A 25,346-nucleotide genomic window follows, 5' to 3' on the forward strand; every position below is an offset into this window, starting at 1 on the left:
GTCACTAACAACCCTGGAAAGAAATGGCATGACTACTGTGTAACTTGAGTGAAGGTAATGAATGACCTGGGAAGTAATGGATAGCTTTTGAAGACCGGCAGACAGATGCCTATGTGAACAGTGATGAATACTGAATACAGAAGACTTTATATCATTGGAGAGTAATGGAAACGAGGATACCCTCTTCCACCACAGAGCTTTCATGTCCAGTAGGAAAATGGAGGGCAGCATTTCTGCTTTGCCTTCAACTTTAGGTCTGGAGTAATACTGCACCCATACTGCATGAGGTGAGAGAAGACTGCAGAAAGCATGTTACTCACAGAATAGCCTCACCAAAGTGGTCAATAGGATGTCTTCAGCATCCTTGTTGGCATTAGATTTAGTTATAATGAGAACAAGGTGTCTGACCTAGTCTGGATTTAACTTAAATGAAGTCAGGATTGAAAAAAATAAAAAGCTCTGTCTCCTTCCTGTTAAGTTTTGAGTACAGCACAATTGAAAACACAGTTTATTATTCATACTGTGGTGCAGAGGGTTAGTATTTAGTCACATTTTCAGTAGCTGAACTCAAGGTTTAAATAGCACTAGAACTTTTCTTGAGGCTTTCCAGGGTAATGCAATTACTGGGCAGACAAAGACACTTTAAAGAATATTTAATGTTGCCTTGTTGAGATGGAGAGCTAAGAAAATATTAATATTATAATATTAATATTGTAATATTAATATTACAATCCTTCTGATGTATGTTGTAGATTAATGAAGTAAAAGGAATTCATATAATTTTACTAGTGAAAAAGGTATGTATTTTCACAAATATGACTGGATTTTTTTGTTGTTTTCAGAATTCCTTATGACAGAAGAAAAATGTGATTTTAATACCTCACTATTGCAGCAGTAGCAATTCTTGAGGCACTGTTAATATGCCATACTAAGGCTCTATCTTAGATTTCAGCCCATTGTGTTTAATCTCTAAAGACAGGATTCTTTCTTCCGAAACGGTTTTTCTTTTTCAGAGTTGCTTCTGAGTGGAAATGGAGTATATCTGTTATACTATAACCATGCAAGAAATAAAAGCTTTATAGCTCAGGAGGGAAGGCTGCAAACTGGTAACAAGGCTCCTGAGGAGCTGTGCCTAACTTCTTTCTGTCCCATGCAGTATTTAAAATTTTATTAGTAGCCTTCAAGCCAAAGTAAAACTTTACTCCTTTTAGAAAATACTAAGGATTCCTGGTTCAGTAGCAGTAATCTTGAAACGCTTAGTCTGTTGTTTCATTATTCTAGTGCACAAGAATACCACCATTTAAAAATATGGTAAAGTGTTTGTGTAAAGATTAATAAGTGGCAAGCAAAATATCCCTTAGACTTTACACAGACTGCAGAAAAGCTCGGAGCAAAGGTCTGAAGTCCTTGAAAGCAGTCCTTAAAACTTGTGAGCTTGGAGCATGTTGTCAGGGTGGTGGCATTGCTGCTGCAGAGAGCTCCTGTTAAACGCCATTTTCCACACCAGCTGCGTGCGTGCAGTACAGTTCCTCCTCTCTTTTGGCAGTGGGCCAGTCGTCCTCCTGGTTTTGATCAATTCACAATGTGAAGAGAAGTTTTAGAATCTGGAAGAGTTTACTAACTCTTGTGTTCCTCAGCAATAAAACTTCCAAAGGTGGAGTGAAATAACTGGGTTATTGTGGTCAGGGTGCCACAAGGGCCAGGGGCTCCTTGAGGGCCATGGGGGCTCCCTGTGGGGTCTGTCAGGGCAGGTCCTGGCAGCCAGGCCCTGTCCCACTGCCCCAGCCAGGGCCACTGGGGCAGCCCCAGCCCTGGGTATTGGGCACCTCCCTGGGGACAGGCTGAGGTTGGGCCAGGACATGGACCTGTGGGTGGGCCCAGCTTGATGGGCCTCATGGCTGGGTAGGGCAGGGCTGTGGTGAGCTGGAGACTGGGCCTGCTGCGGTGTTGCTTGGGCAGGGGCTGATGGCCCTGTGGGGGCTGAAATGGGGCTGTGGGCAGGGTTGGGGGAGCCCTAGGCAGTGGGCAGGGACAGGCAGTGCTGCGGTGCCCCAGGGCTATGTGCTGGTGTCAGTGTGGTAATCTTTTCACAAAATAAATTGTTTTCATTGTATTTTCCTGTATCTTTGACTCTAAGCTAGAAGCTTGTAATGAAACCTTGTATGTTTAGAGACTTGTCTTATACCCACATCTGTGGTTTTCTTGCCTTATGATGTGTTTCTTTCAAGGCCTGTTCCCTGCCATTTTGAACCTGGCTAGCAACGCTCACATCTCCACCAATGCCACCTGTGGGGAGAAGGGACCAGAGATGTTCTGCAAACTGGTGGAGCATGTCCCAGGACGGCCCCTGCGCAATGCCCAGTGCCGTGTCTGCGATCACCACAGTGCTAATCCCAAAGGCATGTTTCATGTGGTTTTTTTGTTTGTTTGTTTCATGGGTTTGCGTCATTCTTTTTGACCCTTCCCCATAAATACAGGGTGTATTGGGGTCAAATACTTTTTGCTTTTAGTTTCTCGACTACATAAGTGAAACTATCTTTGAGCAAAGGGCTGACAAAGTGTGAGCACCTTAAATCACCATTAAGCACCACAAAGTCCACTGACAGCCTTTTTGACTGGGGGCAGATTTCAGCTTTTACTTCTTTATGACAGGAAGAAATTGTGCTCAGCATGAAATAAATGTGCTGGGTCAGAGAAAATGCAATGCAATATATTTTCAAGAGATATTTAATTTTTTGCTTTAAAACAGAGCAGCACCCAATTTCCAGTGCAATCGATGGTACCAATAACTGGTGGCAAAGTCCCAGCATTCAGAATGGAAGGCAATACCACTGGGTCACCATCACCTTGGATTTAAGGCAGGTGAGTAACATTTAGGCGAGTCATTTATTGTATGTAGGATATAAGCCAATGCAACTGATTTCAGTTCTTCTGTGTTTAGATGGTAGGATATTTAGCAGTTAACCGTTTAGTAGTGCATAGTTAAACATGGATAGTTAAAGCTGATATGAACTGATTTTAAACAGATGTGTTTTTCAATTATTTTTCTAGAGCATCTTGGAGACTTCATTTCTGTCACACTGGAGTGGAAGTGACTTTGTTTGTAAGCATATAGGTCACAGGTTGTTGTAATTCATGGTACAGAAACAATTGTATATGTGTGGATGAGAGTGTTTACACAGGCAGTCCTTCTGTCTTGGTAACATTCTTCTGCCTGACCCTGCTGTCTTTTCCCCAGCAGTCCTCTGATATTATTTTCTTCCACCTTTGGTTTCATGCAAGTTACTTGAAGTCTGGGTTATCAAAGACTTATTTTCAAGCAGCCAACAGTGTTTTCAGGGTATTGTCAAAAGTGCAGATTTTATGTGAGGATGCATCTGTTTCTTTTTATTAACTATAGCTATCAGCCTGCCACTTGATCATTGTACGGTTTCTTAGTAAAAGAGTAAATGATTTGGAGTAGGACATGGTAGAAACATTTGACATTTACTGTAAGAAAACAGAGCACAATATACTTCCAAATATGAACTCTTTTGATCCATAGGTATTGTAATTCAGATACTGAGTTTCAGAGGAGGAGAGAAAGGTAAGTGACTGGAGGGTTACTGTATTCACATCAATTATCTCACAGTAGATCTCAAGTTAAACTCTTCTGTTTAAATTTCTCAGTATTTTTGCATATTTACATTAAATATGTAAACCTGTTAATGCAACATAATGGTCAGAATGAAGTGTAAAATGTCAGAAAGTTCACTTGCAGGATCTCCAGAATCCTGGAAAAACAGACTTTCCTCAGTTGAGGGATATCCTTCAGGACTAGAAAGCAAAACATGCATAAAATTGGGCAAAGTTAGTGTTGCTGAAAGAAAAGTTGATTTGCCACTTTCCGTGCTTATCTTCTGACTGATTCTGATCACCATCTTGTTGGAACGAACACTGGGAAGAAATGTTCTGTATTATATCTTGTATGAACTTTTGCTGTCAGCTGTTCTGAAGAGTTAGGGATTGTATCTCTAAAACAGTGATTTCTGACCCTGGGGAGGCTGGAACTGTCTGGGCAGAAGTTGGTTCCTCTGTTTTGGCACTTTACAGCAAAGCTTGGAGGGATTCATCATTCTTAGACAGGAGCCTGCTGAACTGTACAGAGCATTTGCTAATTTATTCATTTGTCTGTTAGACATGGAAGAATCAGAAATCTCCTACCCTGCTCCAAAAAAAGACAAAATCATTTCTGAAGAAAATCTGTTTTTCTTGGCTTTTTCTTGTTGTTTTGCTTTGAACAGCTCTATGCGTTGGCCTGTTTAATTGTTTGAAAATCATAGCTCAACAATCCATTACTAATATGGGGATACTTCCAAATTCTGGAAGAAGCTTTGTTGCTAACTAAGAAATGCATACTTGAGGTGTACAGTTGGTAATAAGCTTTTGCAAGATCTCTAGACCCTGCTTGAAAATTATTTTAAAGATTAAAACAGAAGGTTTAACTTTGGTATTTTAAAATGAAGCATCGGTTAAACAAGTGCCTAGTTTGCTCTTTAATTAGAAAGCAGAACTGTTAGGAACATAATCACAGGGTATCTTTTGTCAGTGACAGAAGGTTTGGATAGGACTTTCTTGTTGTTTGAAGAGTTGACTTTGTGTTTGGTTTGTAAATGGACAAACAGGAAGGAAAAATGGAGGAGGGAATGCTGTAGTTTCTATCATCCTAGAACACTTTCACTTTGGAAACAGACCAGTTGAGCTGCACTCTAAATCTTTATTCTCCAGCCTTAGTGCTGTTGATGCTTCACCAAATACATATCTTTCCTCTCCTGACCCACGCTCAGTTTCACTAATTCGATTTGAAAAGTTTCCCCCAAGGGGCCTTTCTTCTGTGTTTTCCTTAGAGTTTGAGAGAGAGAGAGAAGGCATCTAGGGCTATGCAAACTGAATGTAAATTACTGCTCTGTGAGAAAGGATTTGGTTAATAGAGATTGCTTGAAGTCAATGACTTATTAGAGCTGACTTGGTGTGCTTACTTCAAGTGAGTCAGCACAAGTAAAGAAAACACAAAAGAAAGCCATATGAAGGACCTTAGTGATTTTAGTAACTGTTTACTTCATAAGTTTCCTTGAGAATGGGTTAAAATACTCTTCTAGGACCTTTAAAAGTATTCCTGAAAGTCATTATCTGCAACTATATGTGTTGCAGTGTATCTTTAGCATTGGTACTTTTTTCTACATTTCAAGCTTTGTGCATTAAATCTGTCAAGTAGTGTATTAAAGTAAGTATGTCCTTAAACTTTCCTTGCCAGAACATGGAATATATTCATACCCTTTTGTGATGTAAAAAATAACCACCTGGTCACTATTATGTTTTTTGAGTAATTACCGGAAGTTCTAGCAGTAAGAAGAATGGGTTGTTTCTTGGGATTGTTAGCAATGTACAGTTTAGAGATACAATCCAGCAGTCAGGTTGGTGAGTGCTGGGACATAGCCTTGGTTGGCAAATATAGGGAAGATTCCTTTAGCTGATGAAAACTGCCTCTACTCCAATTTACCCTAGGTGAATTTCTGGCCACAGTCTTTGTCCTGTGTCCTGTATTTGGCTGTATTCATCTCTTGGCTCAAAGTTAAAGGGAGCAGAGGATATTCTTTCAGCTAATATTCTACCTTGCACTTAGATTTACTTAGTCTAAAGACAGCTGGACCAAAGAGCAGTTTGGTGGAATCTCATTAAGAAAAGAGGGCAGGCTGGTAAAATTAGTACTGAAATTGCTGGTTTGATCTTTCTCCTTTGCAGAGTCTGTGCTATTTTTAACTAATGCTAAGCATTTTGTAAGGGTAGCCAGTGGGTACATCACAATTTTTTTTTTAGCTCACATGGATCATAACAACTAGGTACATGTATTCTGGTGTGCCCTTCAGCCTTTCTGGGACCCAGATGTATGATAGTCTTCCCCCTCCCCGCCCCTAAATGTATGGCAAAGATTTAGAACTGGGGAAAGAGTAGTTTAGCAATGAGGTGTAGTATTGATGTACAAGATACCAAGATTTGATTTATGACCTTGCACTTCCTACACTGGCAATTCTACAGAAACAAAATGTGCAGCAGCAGTTTTAGATAAAACCAACATTTTTACCTGAGTTTGACTCCTCTGGACAGCTACTTTGTGAAATTATAATGAATTAAAATAAATGCTGACTATTATAGATGTCAGCAGTGTGCTCAGGCTAGCTGTAAAATATTTCTCTGTCATACCATTAAATGAAGAATACTTTTCTCAGTTTTATTACCATGCTTCAATGCTTCAGGCTTTTAAAGGCATTTGAGGGTACTTTGTACTAGGTATAGCAGAAAGGCACAAGTTTGTATATCAAAAAGTTCTTGAATTGTAAAGCAAGACCAGTTGTTCTTTGAAGACCCATAGCATCAAGTTGAGAAAACATCTCCACCTCTGATTAAGTTGTAGCTCATGAATATTTCATGAGTACTGGATTAGCACTCAGAGGCTGATGTAAGAGTAATTTGTAATTTCTGCTATTAGAAAGTAAAAAAGAATGTAAATATTATAATATGATTTGTACAGAGCTTTTATTTTGAAATCGTTTGGCAAGAAGAGATTTCTGTGTGGACAAATGCTTTGCTGATGTAAAAGGATGTTATTCTGTTGATTTCACTGGACCAATGCTAATTTATTGTATGTGGCAAGCTTCCTTAACAGCCTTTTGTAGCTTTGTAGAAGTGATGATGCAAGATTCAGGGTGCTCATCTGTACATTCTTGCAATACACTTCTTGAGTAAAATTAATTTTTCTTCTATTCCACAACAATGGTTGCACATAATGAATCAAAATCTTAAAGAAAAGATAATTCAGGAGACTAGAAATTCTACTGGATTTAGTTTGTTTTGCACTTCTAACAACACAGACTCCTCAAAGCAAAATGTCAGGAGAAATTGCTAGGCCTCACTGTCTCTAAGAGCCTGAAGCCATCTTTATTCCTTAAAAAGACATTTCCGTGAACAATACAGGCTGATACTCAGAATATCTGTTCATGTAGTCTTCTACTCTTTGAAAGTTTACACAGATTAATTTTAGACTTTTTGGACAGTAAAACAAAATCTGAGAGGCTTTTCTGGTAACCAGGTTTATATGTGTTGACAGCATTGAACAGAGAATGGATTCTGCAGTTTCTTTTAAAATGCGGAGTAATGTTAGTTGTAATAAACATTTTCACCACAGAACTTGTCATGCCATTTTGAAAAACATACTTAGCTGTTTTTTAGATTCTCCCTCTGTACTCATCCTGAGGGAAAGATATAGCTGAATTTATAAAACTAGGAGGAACCAGTCTACCAAGAGCCTTGCATTCCTCCAGGCTTGTTCATTTTGCTTATATGGTTTACATTATGCCAGTGTGATTTCAGTAAGGTATGCAATAGGACACCGAAAGTGATCCTGAGGTCCTAAAATAATATCTTTCAGGTATTTTCGAGGTCAGGTAGAGTTTGCATTTGAATTGGGGTGCAGATTTTGAAGTAGGAGTCGGTACTTCTATTCTTAATACGTTAAACATTTCTGAAATTTAGAGGAAAAAAAAAAGTGTTGGGCCTCATCTTTCCCTTTAACTTTTCACTTTTGGAGCCTGAGGCTCAAATATTCATACATATGAAAAGACAGAATCTTCCCTTATTGTTGTCTCCATTTGTGTAAATTGAAAAGTATAACTGGGAGTCTTTATCCAAAAAGACTACCAGGAAAACTGTGCTTGCCAGAGCATGTATCTGTGTGGGCTGTAGAGCACTGACTATGCCCTTGGAAATGGGGACTTTTGGCTAGCATCTGCTGCGTGGCCACTGCTGGCTGAGTTTATAGTCTTGAGCAAAAAAAAAAAAAAAAAAAAAAACAAATTTTCCTGATGAATAGGGAGAAGGGTTCATTTTTATAAATCTGTTTCAGGAATAATGCACTTGGTGTTGCTGGATCTGCATTCAGGGAAACAAGGTTGTTAGGCTAAATAAAGCAGAAGGGACTTGTTATGTTGGTATTGCTGCTGTGAAGATGTTCTTCAGTACAAGTTTATTTCGCTGGTCTTTACAATCAGGATTGAAATGCCTGTAAAATGACACTTTTAATCTATGTCTGTTTGGGAATTGCTAACTTGCTTTGGCTTGCCCTTTTTACCTTTGTAGCTCAATATGGAAATGAGTTCTGGGAAAGCTATACAGTCAAATTAAAGTGTACAAATCATTAGCTCTTGCCACACAGCTCAAGTTTATTACATGGCTGGTTGGGGGACACTGAATGGATGTGGAAAGTGGTAAGAAACTGCCTTCGGTGATGTTCAAACCTGAAGAACTTACAAAAGTAAAAAATCTGTAAACAAGTGTTCTAAGGATGTTGGAAAATCAGCTTGCATTACATGGAGTTCCTGGTTCAGACCCATTTTGGGTTGCAGAGACTGTGGGATATGAGGTATGCGAAAACCCTACCTGCTGATATTCCTTAAAACATCTTCATCTGCAAATGCTGGGAACACCTTCATCCCTTCCTCCAGCCTGATTCCCTTGCTTGGGAACATAATTCCTGAGAATGTAACTCCTACTGATAGCTTGTCTTGTGGCTTCTTAACTGCAAGTACATTTATACAAAATCCTTTCATTTCTATATTTAACCTATATTATTTCAGGGACTGACAAATTTTCATGGTGTTGCTGATATTCATTATTGTGTGAATTTATCTATGAAGTGGATTTGGGTACCTACGGTCTATGTGTGTAAATGGAAGAGAATTGAGAGGATCCAGGGGAAAAGGCGGCAATGGTTTTTTACACTGTGCATACTTAAATGTTTACAGAACATTCACTGATTTTTTTTTTTTTTTGAATGCCACTTTTGGGTTCATAGTGTCAAATACCTTCATTGCAGCTGTTGGTGAACTGTAGGCATGCAGGAAAAATCAATCTCTAGATGTCTTGAGTACCGAACTTGGCTGCTGTTTTTCTGGAAAAACATTGACTTGAAAAGATTTAATTTATTGAATTGTGCATTGGATGTGTGCACAGTTGCTGTGAAAATTTTCTTTTCTTTAACTGGCTTTTCCCTTCACTCCTCCCTCACCAAGAAACTTAAATATTTAAAATAAATTTAACTTGCATACTCTTGTGAATATCTTTTATTTCTGCAGCAGTGGCTGCAGTTAGTTTGTGATGAAGGATAGCTCATTGTTACTAGTTGGAACTGGGTTTAAAACTAGCTACATCAGCTGCAGACTATAATGGTTCTTAAAGAATCTTGGTGTAATCAAAAGTAGATCATTTGTTGTTCAGCCAACTGTGTAATAAGTAGGGAAGTAGTTTAGTTGATGGCAGCAAGCAGAGAGGAAAAATAAATAAATAAAAGACATATAAGAGTTTTTAAGGAAAATTTTCTACCATGGCATTGCAAAAAAAAATTAGGGTTCCAGTCTTGCATCTCTTATGCATTTGAGAGAGATGATTGACTTCAAACGAACTTGGAGGTGCGTAGCAGTTCCTAAGGTCAGTCAATAAAGCTTCCCTAGTTTTAATAGTTTTCTGCAGTTCTCTTCTGTGGTGGAAAAAATACCCATACAAATGACTCTTGTCACATACAAGTGTCTTCAGGTTAGGGGTACCAAAATGATGATACCCCAGATTCTGCTTGTGCATAACCCAGCATGAAACAGGTATATAACTCAACTACTGCTAACTGAATCAATGAAATCCAGGCTGTATGGAGGGAATACAGTTGCTTGACTTGGAGTCTGCCTGAATTCTGTTCTTTTCCCTTTAAATGCATGTATTTTAGCATTTTTTTTTTTTTCAGTTGGAGCTTGTTGGCATGATGTAAATTTTATTTAAAAGGGGCTTTTCTCTTCATGGAAGCCAGATTTATAATTCTTGGTATTCACTTAACTTTGATCAAATCTTAAGGTTGTACTGAACATCAGAGGATTCACAGACCCCAGAGAAATTTTGTTTCTAAGATGGTAAGCCTGTGACTAAACAGTGAGCTGGCTTCTCTTTTTGTTTACTTCTGCTTGCTGAAATTCCTATAAGTCAGTAGGCAAAATACTCTGTGTAAATTTTCATATTTATTGAAACAACTGGAAATATTCTGTTTGTATGTGCTTAATGTTTCAAAGGATAAAACTGGGGTGCCTGAAAAGAAAATCAGACCAAGTGAATATCATGGTTTTACGTTATATCTGATTTTAGTCAAAACTGAGATTGTTTGACTTTTTTTAAGGTATTAAATCCAGTAAGTCATTTGAAGATAAGTATCACCAATTTTTTTTCCTTCTCATGTCTGCAAGATCTCGTAAGCAAAGCTCTGTTCACTTGAATGTTTTGCTTCAAAAGTAGTTTCCTGAATTGCATGTGCAATGCCATTACTATTTATCTCTGCGTTTATTTCCCCATTTGACAAAATAAAAATCTGCTTCTGTGGCAAGTGCTATTCTTGCTCTGGCTTTAATCTGTGTTGCAAAAAAAAAAACCTAAAAAAAATTAAATTTAAAATGTCTGAAAGAACTGATTGTGACCGAAGTGGAGCTCAACACAGTATTAATACTGCACATTCAGACAGGAATTATGATGATTATACCAGCTGACCAGGCAGTCTGCTCAAGTAAGAATACATACCTCTGAGATGGCTTAATAATATGGCATTTTTCTTTCATATAAATGTGGCTTGATACTATAGTGCATGTAAAACATTAAACTGCTATATAGAAGTCTTATCAATTTGCAAAGACAGCCTTTTTAAGTGAAATGATGTAATGGGTATCCGATAAGGAAGAAGACAGTAGCTTTGCAGTAAGTGCACTTCAGTGTTAGCATCTAATGCTGTAGTTGGGGGCCGGTGCAGGTTATCTAGCTGCCATGACAAGGTCATTTAAAAGGTGATATAAACTTAGTTACTGCTCTGCCTACTCAGAGAAGTGCTGTACAGTGCTGTTGTGTGGATGGGGATTTCACTTTGGACCCAGGATTGTTAAAAAAAATAGTCGATACCTGCATAGTTTAGAGAGTACACATCTTAATAAGATTATGCTTATATTAGTCACATTCATCTTATTTGTCTTTGTGTGTTTTCAGCAGTGTCTGTAAACAGTCTTCTGCTTAAATAAGTTTAACACAGAATGAAAATGGAATGCAGAGATTTTTAATATAGGGTATAAAAAGCTTATCAGAAATTCTATTACTGAGAGGATTAAACTCCCAGCTAAAATGTGAAACAAAGAGTTGTTTGGGCTGCACCTGTTTTGAAAAAAAAAAAAAAAAAAACCCAAAACCACTTCTTTGAAACCCTCAGTGGTTCAGAAAAGCTAAATAGCACATTTCCCATAGAAAGAATGTTATACCTGAGTAATCCTGAAATGTACAGTTTAGATAGAGATTTCAGCTATTACATTAACATGGAATGATGCACTAAATATATTTAGTCTTTTTTAGTCACATAAGCAAATGTTTTGTTGTAATGTTTAGAGTCTTGACAGAAAAATGATACATATATCTTAGTAAAAGATTAGACTGGCCTTTTGTGAAAAGTTTGTGCAAAAATTGTATCCAGAGTCACTGTACCAAATTTTATCCCCTCCCCAAGCAAACCATATACTGATTTTAAAATTTGAATTACCCATTTGGCTTCTAGTGGTCTTTTACAGCATAATGAAGTGTTAAAATTTTCTTCTTGCATTTTTTAGGTCTTTCAAGTTGCATATGTCATCATCAAAGCTGCTAATGCTCCACGACCTGGAAACTGGATTTTGGAACGCTCCATAGATGGCACAGAGTTCAGACCATGGCAGTACTATGCAATTAGTGATACCGAATGTTTAACTCGTTATAATATTACGCCAAGAATTGGGCCGCCAACTTACAAGAGAGATGATGAAGTGATCTGCACCTCCTATTATTCCAGACTAGTTCCCCTGGAACATGGAGAGGTATATTTGGTTTTGCACTTGTGGTTTGTGACTAAGAATATGGACCGATAGCAATTTGAAAACATTTGGATTACAGTTACAGAGTTGGTCTTGCTCAGCACTACCAGATGATCTGTTATTCTTCTTTAGCGATACTATCTTTACATCATGTACCAGTATAGCAAACTTTTAAATGTTGGGATGAAACATGTCTTTGGCTCCATGTATTCCTATTACTAAACTCTTTATTCTCTCTCTCACCACATAATTTGTTGGTAGCTATTAGCTGTGAATTATTAGTTGCTTTATCCTGAAAGACTGTAAAGAGTCTCTGTTTTGCCAGGTTTTTCATTTAATAAAGAAAACCCCTGTATTAGGAACACCTGGTTGTGTGAGATAAAGCTGCAAACACTGTTGAAGTGCTCAGCACAGCTGGAACTCCTAAACAAGCCTTGGCATTGTTTCAGGGATGTAGCATAATTAAAAGAGCTATGAGTTGTACAGACTCACTGTTGATTGTTCTTTCTTTTAACAAACTCTATTCATGGTACTTGTGTAATTTATTACATAGAGGCAGCCACATAATGAAATGATACATTAAAACCAGCGGTTATTCTATTGTGAATGCTATAATGTAAGAGCATGATAATAAATGCAGCATTATTCCATGGAGAATGCTAGTAACTCTTAGCTTAATAGAAGCCGATATGTTTTTATTTCTTGGTTAAAAAAAGACTGAAGTGTATGCAGCTAAGGGCTGAAGTGTGTCAAACTTTCACATAAACTTAAAACTATGTTTCAGCAAGGAAAAAAAAAAAGAAATTTAGTAACATCAAGTCCCATTCACTTTAATCAAATGTTTATTGCAGTGATATAGGCATATGCCCCACAGATCAGATGGAACAGACAAAGAAAACTAACATGTCTCTCTACACTATTAACCAGAAGACCCTTAGGTTGACTCTGTACAAACAGTGCCCCTTTTGATGTATGTCTGATACCTGATGGGCCATACAACTCCAAACCCAGGAATGCCAGGAATTCAGTTTAGTGACTTTTTTTCTCACTTATTTTTCCTGATCTACATGGAATTAATTGGGTGACACTATCCAGAACATTGCTTTTTTTCTGAGTGTAGTAACATAGAAACATAAAAAAGGACAGAATTAAATTGCTGTGTACTACATAGAATTATAGAATCATTTAGGTTGGAAAAGACCTTTAAGATCATTGAGTCCAACTGTAAACCTAACACTGCCACATCCACCACTAAACCATGTCCCTAAGCACCACATCTACGTGTTTTTTTAACACCTCCAGGGATGGTGACTCAACCACTTCCCTGGGCAGCCTGTTCCAATGCTTGACAACCCTTTTGGTGAAGAATTTTTTCCCAATATCCAATCTAAACCTTCCCCTGCTGCAACTTGAGGCCATTTCCTATCATCCTATCACCAGCCACCTGACAGAAGAGACCAGCACCCACCTCACTACAACCCCCCTTTCAGGTAGTTGTAGAGAGCTATAATGTCTCCCCTCAGCCTCCTTTCCTCCAGGTCAAACAACCCCAGTTCCTTCAGCTGCTCCTCGTTAGACTTGTGCTCTAGACCCTTCACCAACTTGGTTGCCCTTCTCTGGACACACTACAGCACCTCCATGTCTTTCCTGCAGTGAGGGGCCCAAAACTGAACACAGTACTCGAGGTGCGGCCTCACCAGTGCTGAATACAGGGGAACAATCACTCCCCTGCTCCTGCTGGCCACACTATTTCTGATGCAGGCCAGGATGCCATTGGCCTTCTTGGCCACCTGGGCACACTGCTGGCTCATATTCAGCTGGCTGTCAACCAGCCTTCCCAGGTCTTTTTCTGCCAGGCAGCTTTCCAGCCATTCTTCCCCAAGCCTGTAGTGCTGCACGGGGTTTTTGTGACCCAAGTGTAGGACCTGGCACTTGGCCTTGTTGAACCTCATACAATTGGCCTCGTCCCATCGATCCAGCCTGTCCAGATCCCTCTGTAGAGCCTTCCTACCCTCAAGCAGATCAACATTCCCACATAAAAGCTGTCATTAGCAAAGGACAGGCTGCTCCTTCATAACTGGAATGGCAGACAGACAGGAATATTCCTTGCACAGAATATTTCATGGCCTGTACTAGAGAATCTTGGCACCCTTTTGAAAATACTTGTATTTAGTGCTTTGTAATTGGTTCTGGCCAACATATTGAACTTAAGTATGGGGCTATAGGAAGTCCTGGAGACCAGCTGATCTCTACAAGCACCTGCCTTGTATCCAGTGTTTATTAGCATCCCGAAGTTCTGCAGTCAGCTTGTAGTGCCCTGGTGTGAAAGAACTGGTAAGGTAAAAAGACCACATGTCTAAATGAGGATGTTACTTAATAATAACATTTTTTGCCCAATCACACATTTTGCCAGTTTGGCTGCTAGATTTTTCACAAGTTTGAAGAGGTATAGCTGCTCTACTGTAAGCTCTGTTTTTTACTTGATATATGCTGTTTGAAGATTTGCTTCCAGAAATTTACGTAATGAAGTCAAGGCTCATGATGAATTCCAAGGCTTAAACTACAGTTGTCTGGAAATGGTCTTGAATTATGGAGGACAAAAATATATAATACAAATATATCAGTGTATGTAAGCCATATATAAGCAATATATTGGCCAAATATAGCAGTGTATATGGAGAATCATTCTTTGATTTTTTTAATCTTTGAAATAACACAGTTACTGTCTAGGAAACCCCTAGCTCTACTACAGAATTATTATTTTTAAATAATAATAAATAATCTTTAATATTTGGAAATATTTTCAGAGGAACAATTTGACAGTACTGGACAAAGTTGAAACTATAAATTCAAGAGTAGTATATGAGACAAAATTACTCTTCATAAATGAGGATATGTCATACACTCTAAAATGTAGCTGACAAGCTGAAAGCATGACCTCTTATTTGTTGTGGACACCAAGTGAAGTGTTTAACATTTGTTTGTGGCCGGCAGGCTTCTCATTTTTCAGTTTCTTCCATAAAACAGAGCAGGAACTGCATGGTCATATAAGACTAAATCCTTGCATGTTCCTAAATTGCTTTGGAAAGAAGGAAGAGGCTGTTGCCAGAATAAGTCCTGCAGCTCAATACCAAAAGCCATCTCAGTGGGGCCAACTGGGATTGTGTGAGAAAGATGGAGGCCAGATAGGTTGGTTTGTGGTGGCAGCCCCTTGCTTTCAGTTGTCATCTGTTGTGGCTTCCTGCTGCGCTCTCATATCACTGAGTACTCCTGCTGATTGTGCAACCCTGTCCCAGCAAGGTATAGGATTAATGACCCCAGATTGAGCATGTGCACCATATTATGTTTTGCAGTAAGATATTTACAAATTGTGGAGGAGAAAAATGTAAGGACAAAACTGTGCTTATGGTCAGAGTTACATGTTCCATGGGAACTAAGGACTAGCTTGTGGTACTGTTTTTCTCTTTATGCTATCTCCACAAAAGTCCAGGAGACTTGAGACTATGATGATCTGAGTGCTGGTTTCAGAACTGCATGAGTCAGGAAGCAGGAACTCTACCTGCAGGTAGACGATGGGGAAGAAAAAAGAAATCCAGGTAGTTTAGTATCGCACCATCCTGAGTTGTTGGAAAACAAGCTTAAGTTCTATGTTTTTAATTCTTACACTAAGATGTTTGTTGTTACAAATGAATCACAGTTATGTTTATGATTAAGCCAGTCCCTCTTTCTAGATTCACACATCACTGATCAACGGTAGGCCTAGTGCTGATGATCCTTCACAAAAGCTTTTGGAATTTACTTCTGCACGATACATTCGCCTACGACTGCAGCGTATTAGAACTCTTAATGCTGACCTTATGACTCTCAGCCATAATGATCCTAAAGAACTAGACCCCATTGTTACCAGAAGGGTAAGCTGATTATTCATAAACGGTATTCAGTATGACTTGATGGGAGAGCCTTTTCTGATCTGTTTGAGGAGGCAGTACTTGATCCTTGCCATTCACAGAGTTGTTTTGATAGGTTGTTAAATAATTCTTGCCTTCCCTTTGACATTATTAACAACAATATCTTCTCAGAAACAACTTCGAAAAAACGTTTCTTACAGATTGTTTTTTATTTGTTTGGGTATTTTTTTTTTAATTTGTTTGTGTAAATGATTTATGCTAGGAACAGTGTTTATAACGCTTTATCATCAAAATAAAAAATATGGTTTGGCTGATGGAAGTGTCACTTGAGGCTGCTCTTGATGCAACCGCAGTACTTTTTCTGGTGTATCAAGGATTTCAGGACCGAGTGCTCTTGTTCATAATTATTTGGAAACCTTGCCATTGTGAATTTTGTTATCCGATGAGAGTTTTTTCATTTTTTAAAGCTGTTCTGAGAGTATTAACTGATCTTTACAGGTTTGATATTGAAACTGGGGAAACTGCAGCACCAAGCACTTCAGGCTCTCACAGAAATTCAATATTGGAGCCCCTAATAACAGTATCTACCATGGCTACTGTTCTGCAGTATTTCTGCTTTGTATTTTGTCATTTTGAGCCTCTTCTTAATTTACCTGAGACCCATAGTTTAGGACATCAGTGGGTTCATTTTTCTATGAAGGTAGGCTTTCTGATGAGGACAGAAAAATATGAAAAGTGTTTCCTCTTCCCCTTCCTTTGTAGCTCTTTGCCTTGAAGAACATCTGCAGGCAACTCCTCCTTGCACAGCAACAGGAATCTTGCAATTTGTGGCTTCCCTGATACAGGCAATCCTTGTGCATTGACACTGCTTCTATGAGGTCTGGCTAGATAGCTGGGTACAGAACGGAGAAAGGAACTTGGATTTGGTCAGGGTTTGGTGGGTACTTTCAAGGCAGCCCAACTCTTACCTTGGTCATAGAGATAAGCTGCAGCATTTTTAAAGCGTAAAATCTGGATGTTCTGCTTGTTCTGTCTGCCCCATATAGGAAATACTAGCATGGAGACTGCAAGTGCAGAATATTGAACAGCTGCTCCAGCTGTGGCTTGCTGGCCATGGGGAAATGGTTAATACACAGCCTGAGCAAGTGAGATGTTTCTGTGGAGCAGGCTGATGGACCTTTAGGTCTGTTGATAGTATTGTAATATCAAGAAATACACCCCAAAAAGAAAGGCTTGACAGAGAAACATACAAACATACAGCTGGGAAACAAGGGTGTTGAGGGCAAGCATTCCCATTGCTTTTGTAACACACAGAGTTCTGCAATCCAGGGCTTAGTACTACCCCACCTAGCACTACTTAGTGCAGTTTTGCATGGGAAGCTACACATCTTCATCTTCACAAGATGTGGGTTTTATTGGGCAGGGTTCCCAAATCCTGATGTCTCGCCTTTTGTCTCACTGTGCAACCAGCTACAACCAAGGTAATCACTTCCAGCCTTCTGGATTGTATTTTTATTGTTTTTGAAGACTTTACATCCAGTTGTTGATACCAATTGTGTTTAGTTTCTTGTATATAGTGTTGTAAAACGACCAATGCAGAACTTTTCTAAGTATTCGACAGCACCTTTCTGTATCTATTTATCAATTCATTTCTGTCTGTAGCATTTGTTTAGCATTGGTTTCTAGCTCAACTTCAGGCTGCACATAGCTGCTATAAGCCATACACTATGAGTTTTCAGAAAACAAGACAAAGGAGATGAAGCAGGCAATGCAGTGAGAAATACAGCTCTGCTTTTGTCCTCCTACTTTTCTCGGTCTGGACCTCCTTCTCTGCAGTTAAGAACTTACTGTTCATTATAAGTCCCTGAGTGTTGTCTGTAATTCAAGCCCATAACATTAAAAAAATACTAAACATAATAAAAAATTTTAAAACAGAAAAAATTAAGTATGAAATCAAAGAGGCTAGTTTGCTCCAGCTCCAAGATCCTTCAAAGAAATAACAGTCCAGAAGTCAGCATATCTGACCACCCAGGGCCACCTCCTCTTCCTGAACCAGATGGCTGTAGAGTTGTTAGGTCTGAGAGTCTTGAACTCTTCCCTTAGAAGTATCCTCAAAAAGTGTTTCTTTTTTCATTTCCCTGTAGCACATACTTCCCAGGATACAAATGGGCCAACTGTGTTGATACTGCAGCTGTAACTGAACCCAGATGGTCATTTCCTGCCTCTTCCTTGCCTTGAAAATTAAATCCTTTCCTTATGTATGTTGCTTTTGCTCACCACCTGGCAGTATTAATGGATTTTACTCTGCTGTATCACCAATTTTTAAGCTAAGAATTTGGTTAGAATAATGTACTGCTTACATAGTAGTAGCAAAGAGCTAGTTTGGAAGCGAGTGCACAAACTGGTTTTAAGGGAGGACAGAGTTCCTGTTTTAAGAAAACATACTCTTACTCCCCGGACTAAAACTAAAATAGAGCGATTTGTTAAGTTTCATGGCTTCTTAAAGGATGAAAAAAGGATTTTTTTTTTTTTTTTTTTACAAGTAAATTTTGGCTGAGGTCACATTTTTTGGTCTTTCCTGAAGCTGAGGAATTGTGCATACTTATTTAAAGTTAAAAGTCAGTTATTGTTTTGTACCAGTGAGGAAAAATATGCAAAACAACAACAACAAAAATCACAAAATAGAAGGTTTCCGCAAGTGGCAAAAATTCAAAGCTGCTTTTATTTTCAAGTATTTCTTTTATTTTTCAAATCATAGAGTAGTTGAATGCTGGTATTTTCTTTTCCAGAGTAGAAGGGAGGATGTAAATACATGCAAATGTCTTATTCATCCCTTTTTCAACTTTGTGTTTTGTAGTACTACTACTCAATAAAGGATATCTCTGTTGGTGGCATGTGTATTTGTTATGGCCATGCTCGCAGCTGCCCTCTGGATGAAATCACAAAGGTATTCTTTAATCTCATTAATTTATTTTCACAAAACAACTTTTCTGATTTAAAAAAAAAAGACTTTGCCTAAGGAGAATGAGAGAGAGGAGGCTGAAAGAGGTCTTACAATAAGGTGCACACAAATTATTTTCTATAATTTTCTTCCTTGTCTGTGCAAACATATCTGGGTCTCTGGTGACATAGCTTTCTTGAAGTAAACTCTTTTTCTTTGGCATAAAATTTAAGCAATTCAAGGGGCACAACAAGAAATAGTCTCTCTTGCAACACAGGAGATTTGTCCCTCCTGTTCTAGAAAGGCTATTCCCCAATAGTTGATATAGCATGGTTGAGCAGTCTGATACTAATTGTGGGGTATTTTGGGGTCTTGACATTTTTTGGAGTAAGTCTGATATTAGGTAGACTTTTGGCAACATTGATTAAATTATCCATTAAAAATATTTTTAAAAAGTGAATTTTTTTATTCTTAGAAATTGCAGTGCCAGTGTGAACACAACACATGTGGAGAGAGCTGTAACAAGTGCTGTCCGGGTTACCACCAGAAACCGTGGAGACCAGGAACCATTTCTGCTGGGAACAAATGTGAGAGTAAGTGTGCACAGAGGTTTAGATAGTTTCATAAAGGCTTATTATTTTCTTGTTTGAGGTTGCTTTTCATACATATCTATACTAATTCCCAAGAAAAATCCACAAACTTAACTGTCTTCATAGGATTGTTTAAAGGTAGAGGACCTACTTCTAATCATAACTGTTAAGATCGTTTTAAATATTCTATCCAATATGACTTCTTGGCTAGTGGAGTTGTCACGTAGTGAAGCTTTCAGAATCTCTTTTTCAAAGAGACTTGGGAATTTATTATACTCCTGTAAAAACTGGCAGATTTGCATCAATCATTTTGTTAGCTACTTGAAATGTAAATTTCCTACGTTGATCATAAATTTTGTCAGATAAACAACTTTGTTCTGATAACAAATGTTTTGGGAGAAAATCCTTATTGGCCAATTACATTTCAGATTGTCTGATAGATTGGCTTAAGCTGTGCCAGTATGGCTGGATGTGTTGTTAGGGCGAGTTAGTGCATTTTCTCTCTTCACAGAGCTAATGCATAGCACAAGCTGCAGACTGTTAAGAACCTATTAGATAAAATCTACAGTTGCAAATGGAAAAGTAGTCTTTTTAGTTGAAGTCTTTACACAAGTCTTAATGTCACTCTTTGGAAAGTAGATGTTTGTGGCTGTTTGGTATCCTCTAACCTAAATCAAATTTATACTTGTGTGCTGGCATTGCTGACTTCACAGGCTTTTGTCTATAATATAAATAAGAGAAGAATTAGGCAGATTTTCTTCTGTAATGGAGAGCACAGAAAAATGAAAGAACAGTTATAGCTAATAGCACACATCAGTATCAACATCAGTCCTAACAGGTTTGTTTAAGTGGGATCTACAGAATACTGTTAAACCAGTGCTATTAAAATGGTGACAGTGGTTTTGAAATGTGCTTACTTGCTAAGAAATATAGTTTATCAAGACTGCTGAAGCATATAGCATGGTTAAAGGGAAAAAAGCACGCTTTTGAGATGAATTGATATGCTCTTCTACTTATGTTTTCCACTTTGAAAAATGTCAGTGTTATAGGAACTGTTATACAACATAAATAAAAAAATTAATGTCTTTTCCATTCCTTCTCAGAGTGCAACTGTCATAACAAAGCAGAAGATTGTTATTATAATCAGAGTATTGCAGATCAGAAAAGGAGCATGGATATTCATGGCCAGTACATAGGAGGTGGCGTGTGTTTAAACTGTACTCAACATACTACTGGGATCAACTGTGAAATGTGTGCTGATGGATATTTTAGACCACACAAAGTAAGACTTGGAAAATAACATTCTAATATTTTGGCGAATTACAGCATGATACAATAATGTGTATTTCAGCTGATTGTAATTAATATATATATTTTTATCAGTTGCACAATAGCTAAGAACTATAGAGGTGGGGTTTTTTTGTGTAGAAGACATACCACCAAAACTTTCAGAGAAAAAACAAAATGCTTGTCCAGCTGTGTGGGAGGGCAGGTCAAGTTGTTGGAGAAGAAAAGAATAAATGAAGATGAAACTTGAAGCCCTAGTGTGGGAATGTAGATGTTCTGATAGGAAACCCATTTCTCCTGTGGTTAAAGCTCTAAAAAGGGCCAGTATTGAAATTTCAACGTCTTCAGAAGTGCCAAAATTGTGTACTGTCGTATATCAGCCCATTTCAACCAGTGTTAAAAGGACCATTACATGGTTCTAGGATCAGATTCTTTGTCTCATGAGATGTTGCAATAAATATTCCTCTTCTTGACATGATTATGGTAGAACATGCGCTCTCTGAGCCTGTGTAATTTCCAGTGTATTGACAAGTGCCAGTCTTTGGAAAAATGACCTAAACTCCGCAAAAGACAGTTGATAAGATGTGACTAACAGAGTTGTATGAACTTCCTGTAATGTTAGAGGTCTCTGTATAATGAGACATACTGAATGAAATTTCTGCTCCACCAGGTCTTGCTTTGGCAGGTTGATGCATATTTTGGAAAACCTATGCTTTAGAAATCCAGTGTGAATTGTTGCAGAGAGGAAGGGTGAGTCTGTAGGAGTATGGTTAGACAGCAGGTACAGCTCTTCCAAAGAAGTAAGCCAGAGTTGGAGATTGTCTTCAATCAGCTCAAAGCCAATAAACATGTATCTAGAGGTCATTACTGATTTGCTTTACAACTGAGGCACCTCAAAGGAAAGTTGTCCCTGAAAGAAAATAAAATCCTTGCCATATGAATTGCATTGCCTTATATTTCAAAGATGTATAGATCATGAAGTCAGAACGAATCTTCATGAATAGATAATCTGTCCTCCCATTGAACACAGAGCCAAGGATTTATTTCCTTCCTCTTTGAACCAGAGTCTTTGCAAAAAGCATCCATTCTTGTCTTAAACATTTCCATAATCTTTGGCAAACCATCACAGTGGTTAATTGCTGTTACATTAAAAATAAAGTCTATTTATGCTGAATGTGTCAGGCTTCAGCTTCCAGCCATTAGCAGTTACTATACCTTTGTCTGTGCTATTGAAGACCAAATTTTGTTCCTACCTTGAAGTTTTTTCTAGGCTGCAATCCCCTTATCTTCTGTTTGCTAAAATTAAACTAGTCCCTTGATGTATTGCTCCACATTAGCTTTTCCAGTCTTCATTTGTATTCGTTCTGGTGATCCCAGACAAGTAACTTTTCTCAGTTAATAATTTGAGAATTTGACAGAGAACGTTTGTTTTTGTAGGTTTCTCCCTATGATGATCACCCTTGCTATCCCTGTGGCTGTGACCCGTTCGGCTCTCTGAGTTCTGACTGTGTTAAAGATGAGCACCATTCTGACTCACAGCTTGGTAAGGGAGCGGGAAGCGCCTTTTCTCTAAACTTCAAATCTGGCTATATTTCTGGATATTGAAGTTTGAGGGAACACTATATACTTGTGAATGGCTGCCAGTTAGGTGACACTTCAAAAAAATGGTAAATATTTAGGAAGAAGAGGTGAGGCATAACATACTCTTAAGATTTTAAGGTATGTCAGGTCCCTGAATGTGTTCTTGTGTGGGGATGGTGGGCTCTGACTATGTAAACAATGTGAAAGATTGAGATCTAATGCTGTTGTTTATGAATGCGGTTACAGCTGTCGCAAAATCCATTTTGCTGCAATTTCTGTGCCTCTGGTACTCTAAACATGAAAAATAGATGGTGATACTGACATTATGCCAAGTATCTCTGTGGAATATAACATGGAATGTAATAAAGAAGGAATGCCAAAGTACTTGCACTCTCTGAGACATCTTGAATCCAGGCTACTGCCTGCCTTTATTTATTTTTTTCTCTATTTTTGCTTTCCAAGGGGCTTGGCCAGGTCAGTGTCAATGCAGAGAAGGTTACACAGGAAAAAAATGTGATCGTTGTGCATTTGGGTATAGGGGCTATCCAAACTGCCTGCGCTGTAACTGTAGCCTGATTGGTAGCATTAACGAAGATCCATGCACAGAATCTTGTCTTTGCAAAGTGAGTATTAAACTATCATTTTTGCTTAAAATTGAATCTGTGGATTGATTTGTAAACTCCTTTTTAATAAGGGAAATTACTTCATTAACTGGAGAGATCACTTCTTTTATAGGGAGTAACCTGGTGTAACTGTACACCTGACAACCTAAAACTTAAAATTACTAACTATTCTCTGTATGGAAATATATGATAATATATGTTGAATAGTTCTGTATGTTACTGATACACCATTTTCTAAAATAATGGGCCAGACTGACATTAAAATCAAATAATAACTGCTCATGTGAGTGCTAAGGAGAATCACAGAGAGAATGACAGTATGCTTAACTGGGTTTGGTTTCAGGGATGAGCTGATATTTCTCCTCAGAGTCACTGATTTCTTGTAAAGAAAGGATGTGTTTATAACATCTGCTTTGTGTGAAGAAACAGCATGCATTTGGAAAGAACTATTGGAAAAATTGCATTAGATGTATGTATGAAATATGATTTTAATTATTTGATTGCAAAATATAAACCATAAAAAATGTTAATAAACAGAGAAGTTTTGCAGCCTTCTTTTATTTTTTGGTAAATATCCAAACGCCTTGAAATATCTTGCAGCTGTAGATTCTGCTGAACTTTATAACAAAGCTGTGTGTTCAATATTTAAAGAAGTTACACTTAATTTTCTGAACCAAATGTTAGCTAGTAGTTTATGTATTTGTTGCCAAGTATGACAGCGAACAGGAGCCAAAAAAAAGTGGTTTGTTTGACAATTTTTCTGAAACTTCTTAGTCCTTTTGCATAATTTATCTGATCCAAAATATCAAACATACAAATAACTGAAGTCTGGGAGAAAGAAATAGCTCCAATTTAAATATGAAAAAGGAGATACAACTGTTTCGCCTGCTTTTGAGCTAGAGTAACACTATATCAGCCAATGCAGCTAACTGGTGAAAATTTTGGTATAAACTGGATGAGAAACTGTCCCCTTTCAGTGCTGTTGTAGGCATGAGCATGGCATACAGAATTTTTGGGTTAGATCACTGAGAGTGTCACCAGTCAGCAGCCCACCTATAGAGGTGGAAGGAAGGAAGAAGAAAAGTTGTGTGCTCCAAATATCAAAGGAAGGAGACAGGATTTCTAAGCCTATGCAGTCTCTCTGAACACAGTAGTGCAAACTATTCCTTTTTATACTCTGAATTTCATAATATTTGATCTTAGTGAAACACAGCTCTTGAGGTCTAGTCATTGGGTAAGATTTTTATTTTTCAATAAGAAATAAGTAATAATAAATAATAAAAGTATCTAATAATGTTACAGAGATAAAGTGAAATGTTTGATCCAAGTGCACCCTGAAGACTGAGAAATAAAAAAAGCTGAAAAGAGCATACAAATACTATTTCTCTAAAAATCCAAGATTTTAAAATCTCATTATCTGAGGAGGCCCTTTGCCCAAGTTTGGATATTAACAAGTAAAAAGCGGTCATCCTCAGCTTTTGAATCAGAGCTGGGGACCATAAATTTTTCATATGGTTTGCGAAAACAGTTTGTACTTTGCTTACAAAAGCACATAACCTAGCTGTTTAGAGAGGCCTTATGTAAGCTTGACAGGCCAAACACTGGTCCAGAAGAAGAGTCAGTTGGTAGTGTTGCCACCAAAGGTCTCATATTTCTCTCTGGTAGCTTGAAATTTGCTCCATGGGACCAAACCTGATGTAAGTCTGGAATCTGGAGTGATTCTTTTGGCTGAACTGAAGTTACCCCGGTAACTGCTTCTGAAAGCAGAACTTGGTCCACAGGCTTTGCATTTCAAATTGCAATGCAGAGCTCATACAGGCCTCCTCAAAGTAGTGACAGGTATGCCTCGTTGTATGCCCTGGAGTCCTTGTGTCCTAACCATAAGTATTAGGGAACTTTGCGGGGTGCTTCATCAAGTTCTCTTTGCCTTTGTAATGGAGTTTTCCCATAGTGGAAACTAAAGGTTGAAATGGTGGAGTGTTGTGTGACCGGGTCTTGTCCTGATATGAAGCTAGGACACAATCAGAATCTTGTTTCTGGCAGTGGTAAATGTTCTGTATCTTACTGTGTAGAAATACTCATGGAGATCTATTTACACAGCTTCGTGGGTATTTACCAGATATTTTCTCTACTGGTTTGCCTGTCAGCAGCAATTGTCTAAACTTTCTGAATAAATAACAACATAGTGTTTGTACAAATTTTACAAGAAAAAAATTTGGTGCACTGTTTTGGATTCCCCCGCCCCTCAAATTCTACATTGAAAGAGGTATGTAGCAGTATGCTCTGAACTACCCAATTTGGATGGTAAGGAGGCAGCAGGCCAGTGAACGGAGCTAAAGGAGGGGAGCACCTCTTCTTTTGGGCTAGGAGTTTCTGGACCTTAGCCCAGAGCATGTTAGAATCATAGAATCGTTTAGTTGGAAAAGACCTTTAAGATCGTCAGGTCCAACCATCAACCATGCCCACTA

The 25,346-nt window shown here is 38.2% G+C and overlaps 1 protein-coding gene across 1 annotated transcript in view; it reads left to right on the forward strand.

The window, feature by feature from the left end:
• The first annotated feature begins 2,230 nt into the window (after positions 1 to 2,230).
• Positions 2,231 to 25,346, forward strand: part of LAMA1 (laminin, alpha 1) — an 86,419-nt gene continuing 63,303 nt past the window's right edge. Inside the window, exons 1-9 of the mRNA XM_010584835.1 lie at positions 2,231 to 2,399; positions 2,750 to 2,862; positions 11,709 to 11,951; positions 15,680 to 15,859; positions 18,714 to 18,803; positions 19,273 to 19,390; positions 20,491 to 20,669; positions 22,112 to 22,217; positions 22,718 to 22,878. Coding sequence (XP_010583137.1) covers positions 2,309 to 2,399; positions 2,750 to 2,862; positions 11,709 to 11,951; positions 15,680 to 15,859; positions 18,714 to 18,803; positions 19,273 to 19,390; positions 20,491 to 20,669; positions 22,112 to 22,217; positions 22,718 to 22,878 — 1,281 coding nt within the window. The 5' untranslated portion in view covers positions 2,231 to 2,308. The remainder of the gene's footprint in view (positions 2,400 to 2,749; positions 2,863 to 11,708; positions 11,952 to 15,679; positions 15,860 to 18,713; positions 18,804 to 19,272; positions 19,391 to 20,490; positions 20,670 to 22,111; positions 22,218 to 22,717; positions 22,879 to 25,346) is intronic.

Source organism: Haliaeetus leucocephalus, unplaced genomic scaffold (assembly GCF_000737465.1).
Source record: "Haliaeetus leucocephalus isolate CR32 unplaced genomic scaffold, Haliaeetus_leucocephalus-4.0 Scaffold1007, whole genome shotgun sequence".
NCBI lineage: Eukaryota > Metazoa > Chordata > Aves > Accipitriformes > Accipitridae > Haliaeetus > Haliaeetus leucocephalus.